Source organism: Leopardus geoffroyi, chromosome D4, assembly GCF_018350155.1.
Source record: "Leopardus geoffroyi isolate Oge1 chromosome D4, O.geoffroyi_Oge1_pat1.0, whole genome shotgun sequence".
Taxonomy (NCBI): Eukaryota; Metazoa; Chordata; class Mammalia; order Carnivora; family Felidae; genus Leopardus; species Leopardus geoffroyi.
Window position 1 is genome coordinate 20,256,217 of NC_059342.1, and position 22,639 is coordinate 20,278,855.

The 22,639-nt window shown below is 37.2% G+C and overlaps 1 protein-coding gene across 1 annotated transcript; it reads right to left on the bottom strand.

Moving 5' to 3' along the window:
• Nucleotides 1–21,712: 21,712 nt before the first annotated feature.
• Nucleotides 21,713–22,117, bottom strand: LOC123592548 (60S ribosomal protein L36a-like). The gene has a single exon (XM_045467714.1). The coding sequence runs from the start codon at nucleotides 22,088–22,090 to the stop codon at nucleotides 21,770–21,772; it is 321 nt and encodes a 106-aa protein (XP_045323670.1). The 5' UTR covers nucleotides 22,091–22,117; the 3' UTR covers nucleotides 21,713–21,769.
• Nucleotides 22,118–22,639: the final 522 nt, after the last annotated feature.

Below are 22,639 nucleotides of genomic sequence, written 5' to 3' on the forward strand. Positions count from 1 at the left end.
CCATATGTCTAAACCCCTGTGCGACCTTGTAGAGCTGACTTCCACCCCCAACATACCATGAGTGAGAAATAAACACTTGTTGCATTAAACCACTGAGGTTTAAGGGTTAACTTGTTAATACAACTCAGCTGATCGTGAACAACCCAATTTGGTGTAAGAGGAAAGAACAATCATGTTGGAAGAGGACAATATGGTTTGATGAAATGGGATTGAATCGAACGACTTCTCCAAATAAGATCTTGGCAAAAATCAAATAATTTTAGTACCGGAACACAGTTGTTAAAAGGAATTATGATAAAAGAGACTGAGCACTTTAGCAGGGTTTTTGAACACCCGTTTTGATCTCCCTGCAAAGAGGATGGAGATATTAAATTCTGTCCTGTAGTAATTCATGTGTGTGCTGTAAACTCAAGCATTTGTAGGATCCTTGAAACAATCACTGAATACATTCAGTGGGTGCTTACTGTGTGTAGATCAATGAAGTGGGCACTATGGGAAGATGTAAAAACATTATGAAGTATAAATTATCCCTAACCTTGAGTATTTTTCAGTGCAGAAGGGCAGAACTGACACTAGCAAATGGCATTAGGTTGTAGGAGGTGTGGAGGGGATGTAACTGGGAAAGCTTATTCAATGTGAGTTTTAATGTCTGATTTCAAATGTCTAAAGGCATAAAAGCTCAGAGGAAAATGGCACACCTGAAGAAGGGGTGGAATTAAGAATAAACAACATTGGGGACTTTTAAAAAGCTTTACAAGTCAAGGCCTATAGTCTATAAATTTTATGTAAACCATTGTTTTCCAGGATCCCATTTGGGAACAAAATTTGTCACTGGGTTTTTAAGATGGAAAGAAAATACATATATTCTTTATCAAGTGAATACAAACTCAATACCAAGGAAAATATACTAAATCTAATGCAGTGTGTGAAAGTGGAATTCATATGTTGAAGCAATGTCTTCTCTGGAAGTTATAATGGAATTATAAATTACTTGATAATGTTTATTTCCCCCATTTTGGTTTGTATTTTTGGGTCGGCACAGATACAATTTTCAAAATTAATTGATTTCAGTATAATTGATTTCTTTTCCATACCACTGTAAAGCCTTAAGAAACACTGTTTTACTCCTCTACCCAAAACGTGACCATAAAATGGGGAGATGGTAATGCAGCGATTCTAAATTAACCCTTATCCTGCTGATGGCCATAAAGTAAAGCACCCCTTGATTCCTAACAGCACTTGGTTTGCAGGATTCCTTTTACTAGGTGGTTAGGACAAAGACTAGATTATTAAAAGTGTACATCTTTAGTGGTAGCAATATATTAGTATATTTAATTTTATTATTTCTTTAAGAGTATGTCTAGATTCTGCTGTTGTTTTTTTTTTTTTTTTTTTGAACGTTTATTTATTTTTGGGACAGAGAGAGACAGAGCATGAACGGGGGAGGGGCAGAGAGAGAGGGAGACACAGAATCGGAAACAGGCTCCAGGCTCCGAGCCATCAGCCCAGAGCCCGATGCGGGGCTCGAACTCACGGACCGTGAGATCGTGACCTGGCTGAAGTCGGGCGCTTAACCGACTGCGCCACCCAGGCGCCCCTCTGCTGTTGTTTTTAAGAGACTTCAAATGTAGTGTTGGTCAAGAGTATTCCTTAAAACTTAACAGTTGGAGCATGTATTTGTTAGTAGTGTCAGGCTAATTACACCTCCAAAATAAACATGTAAAGATGAAATGTATGAAAGTCAGAACCCTCATTTTAGGAGTGCCTGGATGGTTCAGTTGGTTAAGCGTCTGACTGTTGATTTGGACTCAGGTCATGATCTCACAGGTTGTGGGACTGAGCTCTATGTAGGACTCAGCGCTGACAACGTGGGGCCTCCTTGGGATTCTCTCTCTCCCTCTCTTTCTGCCCCTCTCCTGCTCATGCTAACTCTCTCTCTCTCAAAATAAATAAACTTAAAAAAAGAACCCTCATTGTAATTGCTGTATTGTATTTTATTTTATGAAGCTACCATCATTTACACAAAGTATAAAATCTTTCAAAGTATAAAAGCCAGTATAGTAAAGAATTTACCACAACTATCTCTTCTAAAATATACATATGTTTGTGTGTATGTTGATTTTTACATATCATGCACACATTCACAGGCTTACAAGTGTATACAGAAATAGAAACACACCAAAATATTAATAGTAGTTATTTGGTGGAGGGAAGGGAACTGTCATATATATATATATATATATATATATATATATATATACACACACACACACACGCACACACACACACACTTTATTTTCTCTATGCTTCAGAATTTTACAGTCTCTAATGAACAGGAATACTTTTTAAAAAGTTTATTATTCCCTCTGTATTTTTTTGTAAATATATAAAACATCAAAGAAAGCTTTTAAAAGTAGAAATCCATAATCTGATCACCGTAATGCCATTACTGTAATTTTTATACTTCTTCCATTTACCATTGGGCTGCATATATATTGGACAGAAGTGTCATAAAATTTCATCTGTAAATTTTTGAATAAGTTATATATTCATACAATACAAAATTCAAAAGAAAAGATTTATAATAAACAATATAATTTTTTTACATAATTGGTATATTCTATATCTTAATATAGGGCTGCCTCATTCTTTTTTCTTTTGATGTTTTTTAAAGTTTGTTTATTTTTAAGAGACACAGTGTGAGTGGGATAGGGGCAGAGAGAGAGTCATACACATACAGAATCTGAAGCAGGCTTCAGGCTCTGAACTGTCAGTACAGAGCCGGATGTGGGGCTCCAACCCACGGACTGAAAGATCATGACCTGAGCTGAAGTCGGTTGCTTAACCAACTGAGCCACCTAGGTGCCCCTCCCTCATTCTTTTTATTGGCAGCATCGTGTTATCATATTCCCTCTTGATCAGTATTTGGGTTGTTTCTAAATTTTGTTAATACTACAGTGAATATTATAGTATATATATTATTTTCCATTCTTGTGACTATAGCCGAAGTAAAGTTTCTTAGATACGGAATTTCTGGGTCTCAGTATGTATTGTTAAAATTCTGGTAGATAAAGCAAAATTGCACTCCATGGGGCTGTGTCATGGAGGCTGTGCTACCTTATAAGGAATGTGTGAAGGATTCATTTTCCCCATACTCCTATGAAACTTTGTATTATCAAACTGATCCATCAGTTTCAGGAGGTTAAAGGTTATACCTATTTCTTATGTGCACTTACATGATTTTGTGTATATGTTTTCATGTGCATTTATGTTATTAGGAATGGAGTTTAATATCTTCTCATACTTTTTTTTTTAAGTTTATTATTTTGAGAAAGAAAATGCTGCATGAGTGAGGGAAGGGCAGAGAGGGAGTGAGAGAGAGAAAATTCCAAGTAGGCTCTGGATTGTCAGCACAGAGCCCAACATGGAGCTTGATCTCACAAACTCTGAGATCATGACCTGAGTCAGAATCAAGAGTTAGATGCTTAACTGACTGAGCCACCCAGGCGCCCTGCTACTCATACTTTCATATGGTGTTTTTATTTCCCTTTTTGTGAGAACTATTGTTTGTCACATTTTCCCCATTTTTTTTTTAAATTGAGTTGCCTTTAACTTTCTGGTTTTAGGAACATTTTAGGCACATCTATATATCCCTTTTACCATTTTATTTTTATTTTTATTTACTTTAATTATTTTTTTAGTAGGCTTCACGCCTAGCAGAGAGCCCAATATGGGGCTTAAACTCACGACCCTGAGATCAAGAGTCTGACACTTAACCAACTGAGCCACCCAGGCACCCTACCCCCCCTTTTACCATTTTGAAAATGACTTTTTGCCCACTGTTTAGAAATGTTCTGTTTTATATTTCCTAATATATCAATATTACTTTTTAATGTCTTTTAGGTTTTGTATCAGACTTAAAAAGATCTCTTCCAGGGGTGCCTGGGTATCTCAGTTAAGTCACTGATTCTCAATTTTAGTTCAGGTCATGATCTCACAGTTTTGTGAGTTCCAACCCCATGATGGGCTCTGAGCTGACAGTGTGGATCCTCCTTGGGATTCGCTCTCTTTCCCTTTCTCTTTCTCTGCCCTACCCCCACACTCGCTTGTTTTCTCTCTTTCGCTCTCTCTTTCAGAATAAATAAATAAACTTAAAAATAAGATCTCTTCCAATTCTGAGATTAAACAAATATTTAATTTTTTAATTTAATTTTCTTTATTTGTAATGTTGACTGTCCTGGAATTTATTTTGGGGTAAGGCATGAGGAGAAGGTCTAACTTTTTTTTTTCCAGCTGGCTAATTAACTATCAAGTATTGTTGAGTAATAACCTTTCCCCTATTGATTTATAATTCTATCTTTGTCATGTAAAATTTTACCATAAGAAAAAAATGAGATAAAACTTTGAGAAAATACAAAGTAAACATTTTTTAATCCCTAGAAGAATAACTCTAAGAATTAAATGTAAGTTAATTTTTAAAACAATGTACAGCATTTTTAAGGTAAAGCGAATTGATAAACAATTTTAAACTGAATAGAAATTATAATCAAGGAACATTTTATCTGCCGTTTTTGAAGTGCTGGTCTGATGATTAGTTAGCTACCCAGAGATCAGTTAGGGAGCTTAAAAATAGGGTGAGGGAATTCTAGTGTCTAGGGTAGGCTTCAGGCACTTGCAGATTTTCAAACTGTCCCTAGATAATTTTGATAGTACAGACAGATTTAGAAACCCTTGGTTCACATAGTCACAGAATCTTATTGATTCTATTTCTGTTAGGCCAACTATATATATATATATATATATATATATATATATATATATATATATATATATATATATATAAGTCCAGGACTTTCTTTAGGAAAAAGTATCAAATTCATATAATTTACAACTCCAGTATGCATATATGTCTAGTGTCCGTTCCTCAAAAGCACAAGACTTGACCAATTCTTCTGTCTTCTGAAAAGCATAGTTGGCAGTATGCCTTAGCAGGTGTTTTTATTCCCTCTTGTCTTACGCTCTGTGTTCATGTTGACTGGGCTGGGCTTATGTCCAGCCCTCTTTAACAACCCGTTTTTCCTCTTCAACCCCTTTCTTGGGCAGTAGCCCAGAGAAAAATCCTGCTCAGCTTCTCCCTTTCCCCCCAAGAACCTAAAGAAGAATACATATTAAACCAGGAAATAATTTTTACTATAAAAGTTTATTAATTATATATGTCCCCCATGTTTGAAATAATTGAGTCAATCAGCAAGCAGCTTTTAATATATAATAATTTCATATTTCTACTGGAGGAAACAAATTTTTATATCAAAACTAGATATGTAACCTAATGAGAATTCTTCCAGTGTGTTAAGAGGAGGCTTTTTATAAGATCACTGTAGCTGATCTGTCCACCCTTATGTACAAGTCAACACATCCACCTCACATCTTTGGTCTTCCACTTGTCCTTTATTCTTCCGTTTCCAAAGAATGTCAGGCTTGCATTCCTTTGTGCCTTTGAATTTGCTCTTCTTCCTGCCTAATATACTATTTTTAGCCCCCACTTTGATCATAATGAAATAACTATCTGAAAATGGTAATTCTGTAGTAATATTGTCTTCATTATACTGTACTTATTTATTTATCTTATCTGCTAGACTATGAGTGGGCTTTGCTCTGGCAGTTGGCAAGAGTGTCACTCATTGAAACATGCAGTGGAAATCAGACCTTTAGGATGAGCTGATCTACATCCAAAACTAAAGTACATTTCACTTAATGATGGAGAAGCCTGTTAGACTCCAAGTGTGTGTGTGTGTGTGTGTGTGTGTGTGTGTGTGTGTGTGTGTGTTACATATGGGTTAAACCTATGCTTTTCCATACTACCAAACTAATAAATTAACTAAAAGTAGTCCTTACCTTAGAATGCCAGGAAGAAATGGATGTTATATTTTCCCATAAACCAGGCTACAAGAAAAAATATTTCTACGTAAGGTGAACTTACCCTAAAAATATTTAAGAACATTCCATCATGAGTTAGGGTGTGTAGACAAAAAATGTTTCGCAGGTCAAATTTTGAGATAAAATAATGTGAAGCTATATAATTAGTATGTTTTAGATGGCTAACAAAGAAGAAAGACCAGGAAACATAAGAAAAAAACAAGCAAAATGATGCTAAGGCAGGTTTGAGGAAAAAAATAAAATTGAACTTCTAGAAATGAAAAAAAAAAATTGGAAAATTTGAAATTAAAATTCATTTCAGAGGTTAATTATCCAATTAGACCCAACTGAAGAGAAAATTGTAAACTAGAAGACAGCTATAAGAAAAATACCCAGGGTTTAGAACAGTGAGTGTAAGAGAGAGGTGAGAGAGATGAGGATAGAATTATAGAGACTATGTTCTCTTAATAAACTTGAGAAGAATGAATGAACTTGAGAAGACACTAGACTGGAGGAAAAAGTGGTTATTATTATTTTTTTACTTATTTTTTTTTTTACTTAATTTACTTAATTTCTAAATGGCCAACTGCTCAGTGGTAGCATTTTTTAAGTTGCTGTAGATATTAATTAACTGTTACTATTGGACATGGGAGTATTGAGAGGCTTCCCAGGGAACCTTGGGGTTATAGACATAGATCCCAGATCCAATTGTGTGGAGGCAATTGGATTTTCCTTTGATTATTAGAATTAGTCATCACCAACAGTACAGAAACCCCATTCTTTGAAGGCCTGCTTTTTGAGACCATTCTTTTTTTTTTTCTTTTTTTAATGATAAATTAAATGCTCTTACTATGTGCCAGGCAATATGTGATATTCTTCTAACCTTTTTTTATTTAAAAAAGAATTTTTAAATTCCAATATATTTAACATACAGTATGAGTTTCACATGTACAATATAGTGAGTCAACAATTCCATACATCACCCAGTACTCATTGTGACAAGTGAAATCCTTAATCCCCATCACCTTTTTTTACCCATTCCCCACCGACTTCCCCTCTGGTAACCATCAGTTTGCTCTCTGTGCTTAAGAGTCTGTTTCTTGGTGTGTATTTCTCTCTCCCCCTCTCTCTCTCTCTCCCTTTTTTCTTTTGCTCATTTGTTTTGTTTCTTAAATTCCACATATGAGTGAAATCATATGGGATTTGTCTTTCTCTTATTTTGCTTAGCATTATACTCTCTAGTTCCATCCATGGTTGAATCATATTCCATTGTATATATTTACCACATCTTCTTTATTCGTCAGTTGATGGACACTTGGGCTGCTTCTATATCTTGGCTATTGTAAATAATGCTACTAAAATATAGGGGTGAATCTATCCCTTTGAATTAGTATTTTTTTTTTATTTTTTAGGTAAATACCCATTGCACAACCCAGTGTGCAATCACTGGATTGTACAGTAATTCTATTTTTAATGTTTTGAGGAATTTCCATATTGTTTTCCAGAGTGGCTGCACCAGTTTATGTTCACACCAATAATGCAAGAGGGTTCCTTTTTCTCCACATCCTCGCCAACACTTGTTGCTTCTTGTGTTGTTGATTTTACCCATTATGACAAGTGTGAGGTGATATCTCATTGTGGTTTTGACTTGTATTTCCCTGATGATGAGTGAGATGGAGCATCTTTTCATGTGTCTGTCGGCCATCTGGATGTCTTCTTTGGAGAAGTGTCTGTTCATGTCTACTGCCCACATTTAATTGGATCATTTGTTTTTTGGGTGTTGAGTTGTATAAATTCTCTATTTATTTTGGATACTAGGCAAAAGAGTATGAGAGCAGAAATAAATGGTATGGAAACCAAAAAAACCAATAGAACAGATCATTGAAACCAGGAACTGGTTCTTTGGAAAGATCAACAAAATAGATAAACCTCTAGCCAGACTCGTAAAAAAAAAAAAAAAAGGCCCCAATAAACAAAATAATAAATGAAAGGGGAGAAATAACAACCAACAGCACAGAAATACAAACAGTTGTAAGAGAATAATTTATTATGAAATCTATATGCCAACAAATTAGACAACCTAGAAGAAATGGAAAAATTCCTAGACATATAACCTACCAAAACTGAAGTGGGAAGAAATAAAAAAATTTTGAACAGACTGTTTACCAGCAAGGAGATTAAATCAGTAATCAAAAAACTGCCAACAAACAAAAAGTCCAGGACCAGATGGCTTCACAGGCTAATTCTACCAAACACCAAAAGAAGAGTTAATACTTATTCTTCTCAAACTATTAAAAAAAAAATAGGAAAACTTCTAAATTCATTCTGTGAGGTCAGTATCACTTTGGTACCAAAACCAGCTAAAGACATCACAAAAAAAGAGAACTACAGGCCAATATCTCTGATGAACATAGATGAAAAAAATCCTTAGCAGAGTGTTGGCAAACCAAATCCAACAGTACATTAAGAAAATCATTCACCACAGTCATTTGGCATTTATTCGTGGGATGCAGGTATGGTTCAGTATTTGCAAGGCAATCAACATTTTACCTCCCCTCAGTAAGAGAAAGGATAAAGACCATATGATTTTTTCAGTAGATGCAGATAAAGCATTTGACAGAGTACAATATCCATTTACGATAAAAGCCCTCAACAAAGTAGGTTTAGAGGGAACATACCTCAACATAATAAATGCCATATATGAAAAACCTACAGTGAACATCATACTGAAGGAGGAAAACTGAAAGCTTTCCCACTAGGGTCAGGAGCAAGACAAGGATATCCTCTCTCACCACTTTTATTCATCGTAGTACGGGAAGTCCTAGCTACAGCAATTAGAAAGCAAAATGAAATAAAAGGCATCAGAATCAGTAAGGAAGAAGTAGAATTTTACTCTTTGCAGATGACCTAATATTGTCATCAGTAGGATGACAGTAGGATTTTGAGGATACAAAATCAATGTCCAGAAATCTGTTACATTACTATACACTAATGAAGCAGCAAAAGAGAAATTAAGAAAACAATCCCATTTACAGTTGCCCCCAAGTAATAAGATACCTGGAAATAAGCCTAATCAAAGAAAGAGGTGTTAGTCCTGTACTATGAAAACTGATGAAAGAAATTGAAGATAACACAAAGAAATGGAGACATTTCGTGCTCATGGATTGGAAGAACAAATACTGTTAAAATGTTTAAACTGGCCAAAGCAATCTACAGATTTAATGCAATTTCTATCAAAATACCAACATCATTTTTCACAGAACTAGAACAAACCTAAAATATGTATGGAATCACAAGACTCTGAATAGCCAAAGCAATTGTGAAAAAGAAAAGCAAAGCTGGAGGTATCACAATTCCTGACTCAAAGTTATATTACAAAGCCATAGTAATTAAAACAGCATGGTACTGTCACAAAAGTAGGCATATAGATCAGTGGAAAACAATAGAAAACCCATAAATAAACCCACACTTCTATGATCAATTAATCTTCAACAAAGCAGGAAAAGAATATCCAATGGGAAAAAGACTCTCCTCAATGAATGCTGTTGGGAAAACTGGTCAGCTACATTCAAAAAATGAAACTGGATCACTTTCTTACACTATACAAAAAAATAAATTCAAAATGGTTTAAAGACCTAGATATGAGACCTGAAACCGTAAAAATCCTAGAAGAGAGCAAAGGCAGAAGTGTCTAACGTCTGCCTGCACGACATTTCTAGATATGTTTCCTGAGACAAGGGAAATAAAAGCAAAAATAAACTATTGGGACTATATCAAAATAAAAAGCTTCTGCATAGTGAAAGTAACAATCAAGGAAACTAAAAGGCAACCTATGGAATGGGAGAAGTTATTTGCAAATGACACATGTGATAAAGGGTTAGCATCTGAGACCATTTTTGTTAAAAAAATTTTTTTTTAACGTTTATTCAGTTTTGAGAGACAGAGAGGGTGAGAAGGGGAGGGGCAAAGAGAGGGGAGACACAGAATCCAAAGCAGGCTCCAGGCTCCGAGCTGTCAGCACAGAGCCCGACTTGGGGCTTAAACTCATGAACCGCAAGATCATGACCTGAGCCAAAGTCAGCCACTTACCTGACTGAGCCACCCAGGCGCCCCTAAGACCATTTCTGATACCAAGTATTCCACTTAGTAGTAATCGTGGAAGAAAGAAAGACAAGTAAAATATGATTATTCAACACAAAGCATAGAAGCACAAAACGTATGGAAAAGTATGATAAAATGAAAGCACAAAGTGATTAAAATACATCTAAAGGAGCAGAAATAGAAATGTATGAATTTTGCCCATTTGGAGACTTTGAGATTGAGAAAGAACAAACCCTACCTATATGTTGCTTCAAAGAGAAACACCTAAAATGTAATGACACAGGTTGCATGTAAAGAAAATGAAATAATTTGTCAGACTAATGTGGACTAGAAGAAAACTGGTGTAGCTATATTTGTCATACTTAGTAAGTAGAGAATCATTACATAATCATTACACAATGATAAAGGGAACGATTGTCAGGAAATTATAACAATTCAGATCCTCTCTAAGTACTTAAAATCATAGCCTCGGTATATAAAGTAAAACTTGGTAGAATTTATGAAGTTAGACAAAATGTTAAGTCATACAAAAAGATTTAATGTACTACTCTCTGTGACTGATAAAGCACACAGAAATTAGTAATGGATGGAGCAAAAGATTAACCAAATGGACATATACAGATTTTTTTAAAAATTAGATAAATATGTAATGTAAATTTATTACAATAAAGAGTAAAGCAGGTGAATATTAAAAAATACATGGAAGAAAGAGAAGAAAGTTAGAAGAGCAGTACAACATCCAAATAATAGGGGTTCTGAAAGGAGATCAACATTGTCAACAAAAAGATTTAGCAATATTTCCAAACTAAAAGACATGAGTTTAAAAGTACAAGCGAGATGCGTTAGTATAATAGGTAAAAAGAGATCTATACTAACACCTATAACTGTGAAAATTTGGATTCCTGGGGCCAGACTGATCATCAAGGTTCCAGAAAGAAAAATACAAACAGAAAAACCAAGGTCACATACAAAGTATCAGAAATCACAAGGATTTCTTATTTCTTAACCTCACCACTAGAAGAGGAAAAACAATGGAGTAGTGTTTCAACATTCTGAGGAAAAATAATTTCCTTCCCATAATTCTGTTTAGCCGTATTATTTTATCTCCACCTATTCTTTCTCTGGAATCTACCAGAGGATATATTTCATAAAAAGAGGAATAAGCCAAGGAATGAACCATGGGATACTAGATTTTGGAGATCCCTCACAGGAGAAATGCAAAGGGAATATCTGGGGTGATGGCAAAGATAGATTCTAAGCTAATAGCTATGTATCAGGCAGGCCAGACAACCATCCATGCTGGAGCAGGTCAAAGGACCTGGGAGAGACTTCTTCAGGAAGATAAAGTTGATACAATACCTGATACATCTGATCATGTTCAAATGAGTTTTAGACAGTTGGTGAAGAGTTGGTTGTAAACTTGTAGAAAACTTAGCAGATGAAAACAAGACAGTATGTGCTAAGAATATAAAGTTTGCAGAGGAAAAATAATCATAGCTTACTACATTGAGCTGTGAATAGTATTTGTATAGTTTTAATAATGTAAACGCAGAATATTTACCTAAGTAAAAGAAGTATTTATTAGCATGGTAGAGGGAAGGGAAGTATATCTCTGTGGAAGGAGTTGGGAGTGAAAGACAGTAGAAAGATGATAAAAATTAAAGCTCTGGAAAATTAAGAAGTAACAATGTGCAAGCATTTTATTTAGAAGTATAGAAATAGCCGCCCCTGGGTGGCTCAGTCGGTTAAGCGTCTGACTTTGGCCCAGGTCATGATCCTGTGCTTTGTGGGTATGAGCCCCGCGTCAGGCTCTCTGCTGACAGCTGGGAGCCCGGAGCCTGCTTTGGATTCTGTGTCTGTCTCTCTCTCATCCTCCCCTGCTTGCCCTCTCTCTCTGTGTCTCCCCTAAAAAAATAAACATCAAATTTTTTTTTTTTTTAAGGAATAGAGAATAAGCACTGAAAGAATCCGTTAAAAGACATAAAATGCATTGCCTTTGTGGATGAGGACATGGTGAGGGCAGGGGCCTGCTGTGTTTCACAACAGATAAATAGAATAATTTGACTCTTTAAAATATATTCAGCTATAACTGATAAATACAAAAACTACCTTAGAAAATCAGTGTAATTTATCTCATTAACAGCTTAAAGGAGAAAAACCATATAATCAAACAATAAATACAAGACACACATTTAATTCAGCATTTACCCGTGACAACCTCTCTTAGTTAACTTTCTTAACCTGGTAAATGGTAATTTAAAAAATGATAGGAAGTATTATGCTTAGTGGTGACATGGCAAAATCAATATTAATATTTTCAAATATGGGTAGGAGACAGGGATCTCCACTGTCAGCAGCTCTCTTTGGTGTAGCACTGGAGATTCTAACTGGCATGATAACACCACAAAGCATGGGAATAAAAGGAAAACACGTGCATCATTATTTGGAAACGATAATAGTGCCTATCTAGAAAAACTTACAGGAATAGAACTAATTCAATGTACATATTTGAACTAATCAGGGAATTCAGCAAGATAGCTGGATATAATATCCATGTACAAACCACATTAACATTTCTAAAAATTTTTTTTTTCAACGTTTCTTTATTTTTGGGACAGAGAGAGACAGAGCATGAACGGGGGAGGGGCAGAGAGAGAGGGAGACACAGAATCGGAAACAGGCTCCAGGCTCTGAGCCGTCAGCCCAGAGCCTGACGCGGGGCTCGAACTCACGGACCGCGAGATCGTGACCTGGCTGAAGTCGGACGCTTAACCGACTGCGCCACCCAGGCGCCCCCACATTAACATTTCTATACAAAAGGAACAGTTAGGGGTACCTGGGTGGCTCATTTGGGTGAGCGTCTGGCTCTTGATCTCAGGTCAGGTCATGACCCTCAGGGTCGTGGGTTCGAGCTCCTCATTGGACTCCATGCTGGTATTGCAGAGCCTGCTTGGGATTCTCTCTCCTCTGTCTCTCTCTGCCCTCCCCCTGCTCACTCATGCTCTCTCTCAAATTGAAGAAATAAGTTTAAAACACACAACAAAAAGAACAATTAGAAAATTCAATTAAAATGTCATTAAGAATAGCAACGTATTTTAAGGACCTAGGAACAAATGCCCAAAAAGTTACCAAAGACATTTATGGACAAGCTTTTTAAACTTTATTAAACAACATAAAAAGAGACCTAAATAAATGGACAGGTGTGCCCTGTTACTGAATGGATGACTTGATGTTACAGTAATAGCAACTGTTATCTATAATTTCTATTCAAGAGCTATAAAAATTCTGTATAGTTCTTTTCATAGAATTAAAGCTAATTTAAAATTTTACTTAACAGAATCAAGAGAAGAGCCATGGCATTTTTGAATAAGAGAAAGGAATATTTAACAAAATAAGACCTATTATAAATCTACAGTGGTTGAAAGTGTATGGTATTGGCACAAATGGTATTCAGTGGAATATAATAGCTCAAACAGGATCATGCACATATATGTACATATGGTGAAGGAGACATTGCAAATCCTTGAGTCCAGCTACTTGATAAGTAGGGCTGAGTCAACCACCTATCCGTGTGGAATTCATTAAAATAGATCCCTACCTCATATCATGCACAAAAGTGAATTCCAGATGGACTAAAGACCAAAAATATGTAAAGCAAAATTTATAGAAGTTAAGAGAAATAGCTTTATGACTTCTAGGGAAGGCAAATATTTCTTCAGATGAAAAAAGCTATAAAAAACATGAATTTAACTATGTTGAAATAAATATCTTTTAATCAAAAGAAGCTACAAGCAAATTCAGAAGATAAGAGACCTACCAGGAAAAGGCATTGGCAGTGTGTACAACTGACAAAAATTTAGTATCTGGAGTGTAGAAAGAATTTCTACACATAACTTGTTAGAAAAACAGGCAAAAAAAAAAAAAAAAAAAACAAAAAAAACAGGCAACACAGAGAATAGGAACCCCAAAAAGCTAATACTTTTACAAAAGTATGTGCGACTCCTTTAATGTGGGAAATACAAAATAACAGGCTATGAAGTGCAGTTCCACCCCTTTGCTTTTGTAAGAAATGACAGTCTCTCTGCACCATTTATTGGTCTGGTTGTAGGCAAACGTGAGTCAATTCCTTGCAGGTGGCAGTGAAATTGCCATAACCACCATGGTAGCAGTTCGGCAATACCTGGAAAATCGTACTTGCAGATATATATCCTAAAGGAGTGGTTCTCAAAGAGTAGTCCACAGACCACCAGCTTCAGCTTCATCTGGGAACTTGTTAAAAATTCCATATTTCAGGCGCTGCTCCAGACCTACCGAATCTGGGTGGGCTAGTTGAAGGAGCTCTCCAGGTGATTCTGATCATGTTAAAGAAAGAGCCATTGCCCTGGCGTAAATCCTTCATGTATACTTATGAGGAGACATTTAGATTTTTGTGAAGCATTGTTTGGAATATGGAAAAAAGTTGGGAAAACGTTTATATTTTATTCTGTTCACCTAACAGAATATGATAGAGCAATTAAATTAAAGAACTAGTTCTTAAATGTTTTGACATGGATAATTCTCACATGCAATGAGAGTGAAATATCCATGTGGGGAACATACATGTAGAACAGTGGTTCTCAGCTGAGGTGATTTTGCTCACCAGGAGACACCTGGAGGCATTTCTGGTTGCCAAAACAAGAGGTACGCTGCTAACATCTACTGGATACAAGCCAGGTATGCAGTGACTTTCCACCATGAGTGGGATGGCTCTCAAGAAAGAATTATTTGGCCTGTGGTAGTCTCTGTAATGGTTCCCAAAGAGGTCTATGTCCTAATTTCCAGAACCTGTGAGTGTTACCTTCTGTGGCAAAAGGAATTTAGCAGATGTCATTAAGTGAAGGATGTTAAAATGGGGGAGTTATCCTGGATGGTCTTGTTGGACCTGAAGTGTAATTACAAGGGTCTATCTAGAAAGGCAGGGAGAAGGTCAAAGATGAAGAAGGCAATGTGATAATCGAAATGGGGAGAAAAGGCTACATGATGCAAGACCACAAGTTAAGGAATGAAGACATCTTTATTCATTCATTTATTTATCTTTTAAGTTTATTTATTAATTTTGAGAGAGACAGAGACAGCATAAGTAGATGGGCAGAGAGAGAGAGGGAGAGAGAGAATCCCAAGCAGGCTCCTAGCTGCCAGCATGGAGCCCAGTGCAGGGCTTGAACCCACGAATCCGTGTGACCATGACCTGAGCTGAAACCAAGAGTCAGACACTTAATCAACTGAGCCACCCAGGTGCCCTGAAGACATCTTTAGAATTTGGAAGAGGCAAGGAAATGAATTCTCTCTCAGGCCCTGCTGATAGATTGATTTAAGCCTTGTAAGACTCCTTTCTAACCTCTGACCTCTGGAACTGTAAGAGAATGCATTTGTGCTGTTTCAAGCCATTGAGTTTTGGGCCAATTGTTACAGCAGCAGTAGGAAACTAATACACCATCAAAAATGTCAATAGAGCCAATGTGGGGAATTCCTGGTACAGAATGCCATTTTGAGAAGTTAAAAGTTATACAAAGCCATACTACATATTTTTAGTAAATTCCTATTTACTTAATATTGAAAATAATGCATGGGAGTGGTAAGCATCAACTTCCAGGTTGCAGTAGACTTTCACCGGGTAGAAAGAGAGGAAGGTGGAGAGGACGTAGTTGGGATTTAGCTATGTCTGTAAAGAAAGAAGAAAGAAACGTGTAATGTATGGAGCAAGATGTTAAAATGTATAAACTCTGGTTGGTGGGTGTACTTCTGTTTTTTTTTTTTTTTTAATAATTTCTATACAATTTAAAATTAGAAACAATTTTTTAACAATGTTGAATTGCTATCATCTTAGCTTTTGTTAGCCTCCCCGTAGCTAAGGTCAATGATAAAACTTGTCTAGAGTGGGGGCTGCACCCTTGAGAAAGATCACAGGATGTCAGTAGGTGCTAAGTTGTACGTTCTATTACCTTTGTGGCCTGTTCACAGTTGTTCATGTCAGCAGAGCTTGTCCTGTGGTACATACTAAAAGAAACCCTTTCTTGGCAGTCTTTCTCCTGACAAGAATGGAATCTTTCCTTCTCAGAGATACTCCTTCTTTCCAAATCTCTTTTCTACTTCAGGACCCAAGAGATGTTATATAGTCCATTCTTCCCCTAAAAGTCTACACCTGGCAGAATCTCTGAAGGAGGCTCCTCTCCCTGTGTGTCCCAGGAACCTGTCTGTGTTCATGCTTCCTTATTTTTATTATTTATTTATTTATTTATTTATTTTAATTTTTTTTTTAATGTTTTATTCATTTTTGAGACAGAGAGAGACAGAGCATGAACGGGGGAGGGGCAGAGAGAGAGGGAGACACAGAATCGGAAACAGGCTCCAGGCTCTGAGCCATCAGCCCAGAGCCCGACGCGGGGCTCGAACTCACGGACCGCGAGATCGTGACCTGGCTGAAGTCGGACGCTTAACCGACTGCGCCACCAAGGCGCCCCAATGCTTCCTTATTTTTGAAGTCCCCTGGGCCAGGGTCAGGATAAGGCCTGGCTTCATGGATCATATTATTATTGTTTTTTAAAATTTATTATTTATTTTTTTAATGCTTATTTTTGAGAGAGCAAGAGAGAGACAGAGACGGAGGCAGAGTGCAAGCAGGGGAGGGGCAGAGAGAGAGGGAGATACAGAATGTGAAGCAGGCTGCAGGCTCTGAGCCTTTAGCACAGAGCCCGATGCGGGGCTCGAACCCACAAACTGCATGATCACGACCTGAGCTCAAGTCGGATGCTTAACTGACTGAGCCACCCAGGCACCCTTATTCTTGTTTTCCCAAGTGGTAGGGGTCTACTTTGTCTTGAAGATGCTCTATCTCCATGATGTTGTGATTTATAATAAGAAATCTATATTTGGTCTTGGTTCCCATTTCTGGCACAGAGCTCCTGAAACCATTGGAATTTCCTAAGTGATGAGAGTAGTCAAAGTTCTTTCATTATGTTCATGAGGTGACTTCTGGAAAGCAATGAAGAATGGTGGCTGGTCACCAGAGAAATATGACTGGAACCTTCAGTACCACCCTTCTCACCTCTGGGCAGGGTAGAGGGGTCAGAGATGGAGTTCAATCAACAATGGCCAGTGGCTTAATCAGTCTTGCTTATGTCATGGAATCTCCATAAAAACCCAAAAGGACAGTGTTCAGAAAACTTTTGGGTAGGTGAACACATGGATATTTGGAGGCAGTGGCAGAGTCTGCAGAGAGCATGGAAACTCTCCCCACATCTTACCCTATGTACCTCTTCATTTAGCTGTCGATTCATATCCTTCACAAACCCTTTTAGTAAACGATTGTCCCGAGTTCTGTGAGGCACTCTAGTAGACTGGTTGAACCCAAGGAGGGAGTCGTGGGAACCTCTGATTTAGAGCCTGTTGGTCACAAGCACAGGTAAGAGTCTGGACTTGCAATTGGCATCTGAAGTAGAGGGCAGTCTTGTGGGACTGAGCCCTTAACCTGTGGAGTCTGATGTTCTCTTTGAGTAGGTGGTGTCAGAATTAAGTTGAATTGTAGGACACCCAGCTGATGTTCACAAATTGCTTGGTGGTATGAGGAGAAACCGACATGTTGGAATTGTGTTCAGAATTATTAACTCCTGAGGACAGGTTTTATAATTGACTCTTAGGAGCCTCTTGTCTCACGTATTTTAATAATTATCTGTGAAGGCAGGCAAAATTACATACCATTTCAGTCCCTCTAAGGGTTAATTCCCAGTTAGATTGAAAGTTTTGTTCTGAAGTTTTTGTGGCTATGTCTTCCAAACCTGAACACAAATTCATTCCATTTGCATGGCAGTCTCTATAAGGTAAAAATGAATGGTCATGGTTTCACAGGGACTTCTGATATTTTGGAGTTTGTGCTTAATCTACATACCTCAAAAGAATTTTTACTTTTGTAAACCCTTTCACTATTGTAAGGTATTATTCATTATTGAAAAATCATGCCAGTTACCAGTCAATAACTTCCTCTGTTTCTTTTCGCATGATTACTTGTATTTTTGTTATTCACTTTCAATGGAGCATATAAGAGAATTGATTTTTTTGGACACATTTTCATGTATTTATATACCAGCAGATGAAGCATGGTCAGATTTTCAACCAGCTGGTTTTTCAAAGTATTTTTCCAGACAAAATCTCAACTTCAACGTGGTGCAAATTATTAGAACCCCGTGGGGATATTTAGTGCTTCTCTGAGATTTTGGAGAGATCCCAAGAAGAAATCTGTAGCTCTGAGTTCCAAAATTCCCGTGGCTTAATCCTTCAGGAATAATAAAGGTAAAGAAGGTAACTTAATCAGCAAGCTGTGCTTCACTCCATACAAATGATTCCCATTTCTATTCTGTCTCATCTTAGAAAATAAATACTTTCCTGCAGAAACTGAGAATGAATCAGAATGACTTATAGATTCCTGCAGAAGTCCACTACAGATAAATTCATTCAAATGTCGCTCCAGGTTTAAGTTTGCTGGAAACTATTAGCAGAATTATTGGAAAGGATTTTACTAATAGTACTTCCAGTTGAAGTGTTGGGAGAAAGTTGAATTATACGGGAAAGGGCCCTTACAGCTCACGAATAACAAAGTAGAGTTATTTTACCTTGGGCCAAGGGACACCGGAGAGATAGTTACACACACATAAACAAATCGAAAGTCCTAATCCTGGCTCACAAGATGCTCAGCGGTATGTCCCAGATCCCTGTATCACTGCTTGATGAAGGTGAACCCAATCTTACTTACATTTGGAATGTGGCATGTCAGAAGGCCACAGTGTTTAGGCAGAAGCTCCTGATCAAAGGATTTTGCTTAACTTGGACAATCTCTTCTCTGACATTATTTTCTCTTATATATAATTGGGCTCAGTGATTTTTAAATTTTCTTCCATTCTGTTCCCCAGTCAATTGAGTTTTCTCAGTTATGAGCCCAAAGATGACTTCTGAGCTAAATCCTGGATGGAAAAAGCGCTTAGTAAGCTCCTAAACTTTACAGACCAGCCTTTAGGAGGATGACTAAAGGAGGCAATATAGCTATTAACCTTTTGGACACTCTTATCACGTTCCTAGGGTTTTAGTTGCAGGTTCATCTTTCACATGGTGGGGTCTCTTGGTTTTGGTGAGCTCAGTTTCTTTATCTCTAATGGGGATAATAGTACATGCTTCATAGTTGCTATGAGGATTAAATGAGATCATCTTAGAAAACCCTTAGCCGTATGCATTTTCCACAGAGAATATGTACCATGCATGTAGCACTCAGGGTTTGATCAAAGAAATAGAACTTTGGAAATGCCAAGAATGTGGGATTTATCAAAGAGGATTGACATAAGATTTCTGAATGGCTCCTGCTTCTGCATCTGATGTTGGCTTTGAAGTCACAGGGAAAAATTCTTAACCCCATAACATACTTCCTCTCAGCTCACAGGAAAGTTCTAGCACAACTAGTTGATGGAGTGGATTCTTTGAAAATTTTAACAGAGGTTCCCATAGATATTGCCTACAGTTTATGGTAAGCTATGGGGCAAGTTCTCAAAAAAGAAGAGCAGATTTTAAATTATTGTTGATCGTTCTGTTATGTTGATCGTTATGCTATTATTTGTGTAGGTTGGTCAATTAATGTTGCCTCAAGCATGGAAAAGAAACAATGAGTTTGCATCTTATGTATTAAAATGCTTCCTTCCATCGGAGACATTTGAACCACAGGATAATTTGGGTTGTCATAAAAACAATAAATTTATATCTGTACCACACATTTTGGTGAATTGAGAGGAAGAATGAAAATGTGTGCCCTCATTGAAATGCCACACAGGTATGTCAATGTTCCTTGAGGAATTGCCAGTGTTTCTCCATGATGAGACTAGACCTGAAAAATGCAAGTGGATCTGAAAACTGCCACGCTGTGGTTTTAAAATGAAGCCCCAAACTTGGTTATTACTAAAGAATTTTAGCTCATTGGTTCTCCTTTCAGATATGAGGTTGAGTATGTAATGTATGCCAAAGGGATGTTTCAAAATCTATATGTGGCATATAGATTCATAAACTTAGCAGATGCTTTAGAAACTGCAAATTAGGACCTCTGGTTCAAGACCATGTGGATTTCTAGAAATTCTTCTATGCTTCCTGCTTTAGAAACCAAAAGAAAAAGAACATATGTGAAATCTAAGGGAACATCAGAATAAATATTTATAGTCTGGAAATATGCACTTTAATTTGTCACTCAAACGACATTAATTCCAACTGCCGTAAATGGCAAATACCTGAGATCTTTACATTGGTTAGTGTTGTGGGCTTGGCTTACGAGGTGCGGCTTTGGTGCCCTTCGCAATGAACAAATTCAAGATGGAAAGAAAGTGAAATCCAGAGCCAGAAACTCTTCATTCTGTAGTGAGAGACTATGACACTTTGTCTAGGCAATGACGGTGAAATAGAAAAGGATAAACGAGTGAGAGGAAGAAAAGGCTGTGCTAATGAGTCATAAAAATCATCCAGGAGCAGCCCAATGTGTGGTACTTGTTAAAATTATGCAAGGACCTTTTATCCTGTGGAGTTTATTGTTGGACTAATAATGTTAGTTTTGCAGAAAAGTTGATTTGTACGTTGCAGCCATGTGGTGCGGTGATAGGGCACGTGGAATTCTCGGTGACACTGGACTTTGGTTCAGATTCTGGCTGTGTGTCTGCTGCCTGTCCATCCCTGAGGAAGTAGGTTAGCCTCTCTATGAATTAGGCTACTCATCTGGAAGTGGCTAATGGCAGGGTTGGGTTGATGAAATCAAATAATCACTTAAACCTCTCAATACAGTGCTTGGCACATATTAAATGCTCATGATAATGATGAATTTAATTACTTCCTTTTAGTCAAGTATTACCTGAGAAATGTGTGTGTGTGTGAAATTATGTAAAGCCAGACTCCATAAAATGTCCTGCTTTCAAGAATATTACAATTACCTGGATACTGAGTTCTTGATATAGTTTGTCTGTCATGATTTTAATTCCATACTCAGGACTCAATCTCCTTTGTCAGGTTCTTTGCACATAGGGCATTCTCCTCTGTTTTAAATGATCCAGGGAACATCCCCAGTAGGTGGGGGGAGGGTATGAGAGGATACAGGGATGATTCTGGAAGGCTTGCCTCCTTTATGGGAAGAGCCGAGCATCCACTGCAAGTGTCTTGAGTCAGAACGTTCAGGATGACTTGGAGGTTAGGAGGATGCGAGATATAGGAGGTTCTGAGAAATAAAACCTCACTGCTTTTATTCCAGTCTCATGGCCCCAGTGAATCCTGTGAGTCGTGAGCCAAGAGGACTTCTTACTATGAAGCTTCTCCTCTCATAAACGTACTCACAGGGGAAGTTTGCAAAAGCAGAGCCAGGATTGTAATCAACAAGAGTTATAATAATTATTAAGGTTGTTAGCCTGAAGTTCGTTCTTTCTTTTTTTCTTTTTTTCTTTCCTTTCTTTCTTTCTTTCTTTCTTTCTTTTTTTCTCTTTCTCTTTCATTCTTTCTTTCTCTTTCTTTTCTTTCTGTCTTTCTTTCTTTTCCTTCCTTCCTTCCTTCCTTCCTTCCTTCCTTCCTTCCTAGCATAAATTTCCCTACAAAGGGAATTTTATTGAGGGCACTAGTTTATTTCACACTTAAAAGACCAACTGCAACCAAATGAAGTGAACGTAACCTCAAGATTTTATTGTCTTCATAATGTAACAAAATATGAAGCTTAGAACTGGATCACTTGGCTGTTTCTCTTCTTATCTCCTCCCAGTTCAGAATGCTTGCATCTCTTAATAGCCAGCATTCTCTTAGATCTGCAGTTGGGCTCAACACATTCAAGCCTCAGCACAATCTTCTTTGTGGTTTTAGCCTTTTTCCAGAAAATTGGCTTAGTTTGCCTACCAGAGCCACTCTGCTTCCTGTCATAACGCCGCTTTCCCTGGACATAAAGAGAAACTTTGCCTTTCTTGTACTGTGTCACTTTGTGGGGTTGGTGTTTGCCACACTTCTTGCAGAAAGTCTGGCGGGTTTTAGGAATGGTCACCATGGCTGTGAGAAGGGTATCGGCACAGAAAGCTTGCTTTCTTTTCTTTCTTTTCTTTCTTTCTTTCTTTCTTTCTTTCTTTCTTTCTTTCTTTCTTTCTTTCTTTCTTTCTTTCTTTCTTTCTTTCTTTCTTTCTTTCTTTCTTTCTTTCTTTCTTTCTTTCTTTTCTTTCTTTCTTTCCCTCTCACATGTGTAACCATTGGTCTCCTATTCTTTTACTTTCAAGTTAACACATCACCATTGAATTAAAATGCGGCAATTATTCATGATCATTCAGTGCATTTCGTTTTTCTTTAAAGCCTGTCTATGCCTGATATTACAACTTTTGATAGCGAGGCAGTTAAATGAAAAAGACAATCTTCTGTATCAAGATTTAGACTAAGGCAACTTACATTCCTAATGGTGTAAGCACTTTTGTCTGGTACTAGCAGAATGGATACATATGAGGGCTGTTAATTTAGCTCTAATGTGAGCTGCATGGGAAACGCTATAGGGGTTCTATTTAGTTTGTAGTAAACAACTTCGGAATCAATGTGTTTTCTTTACTGAAGA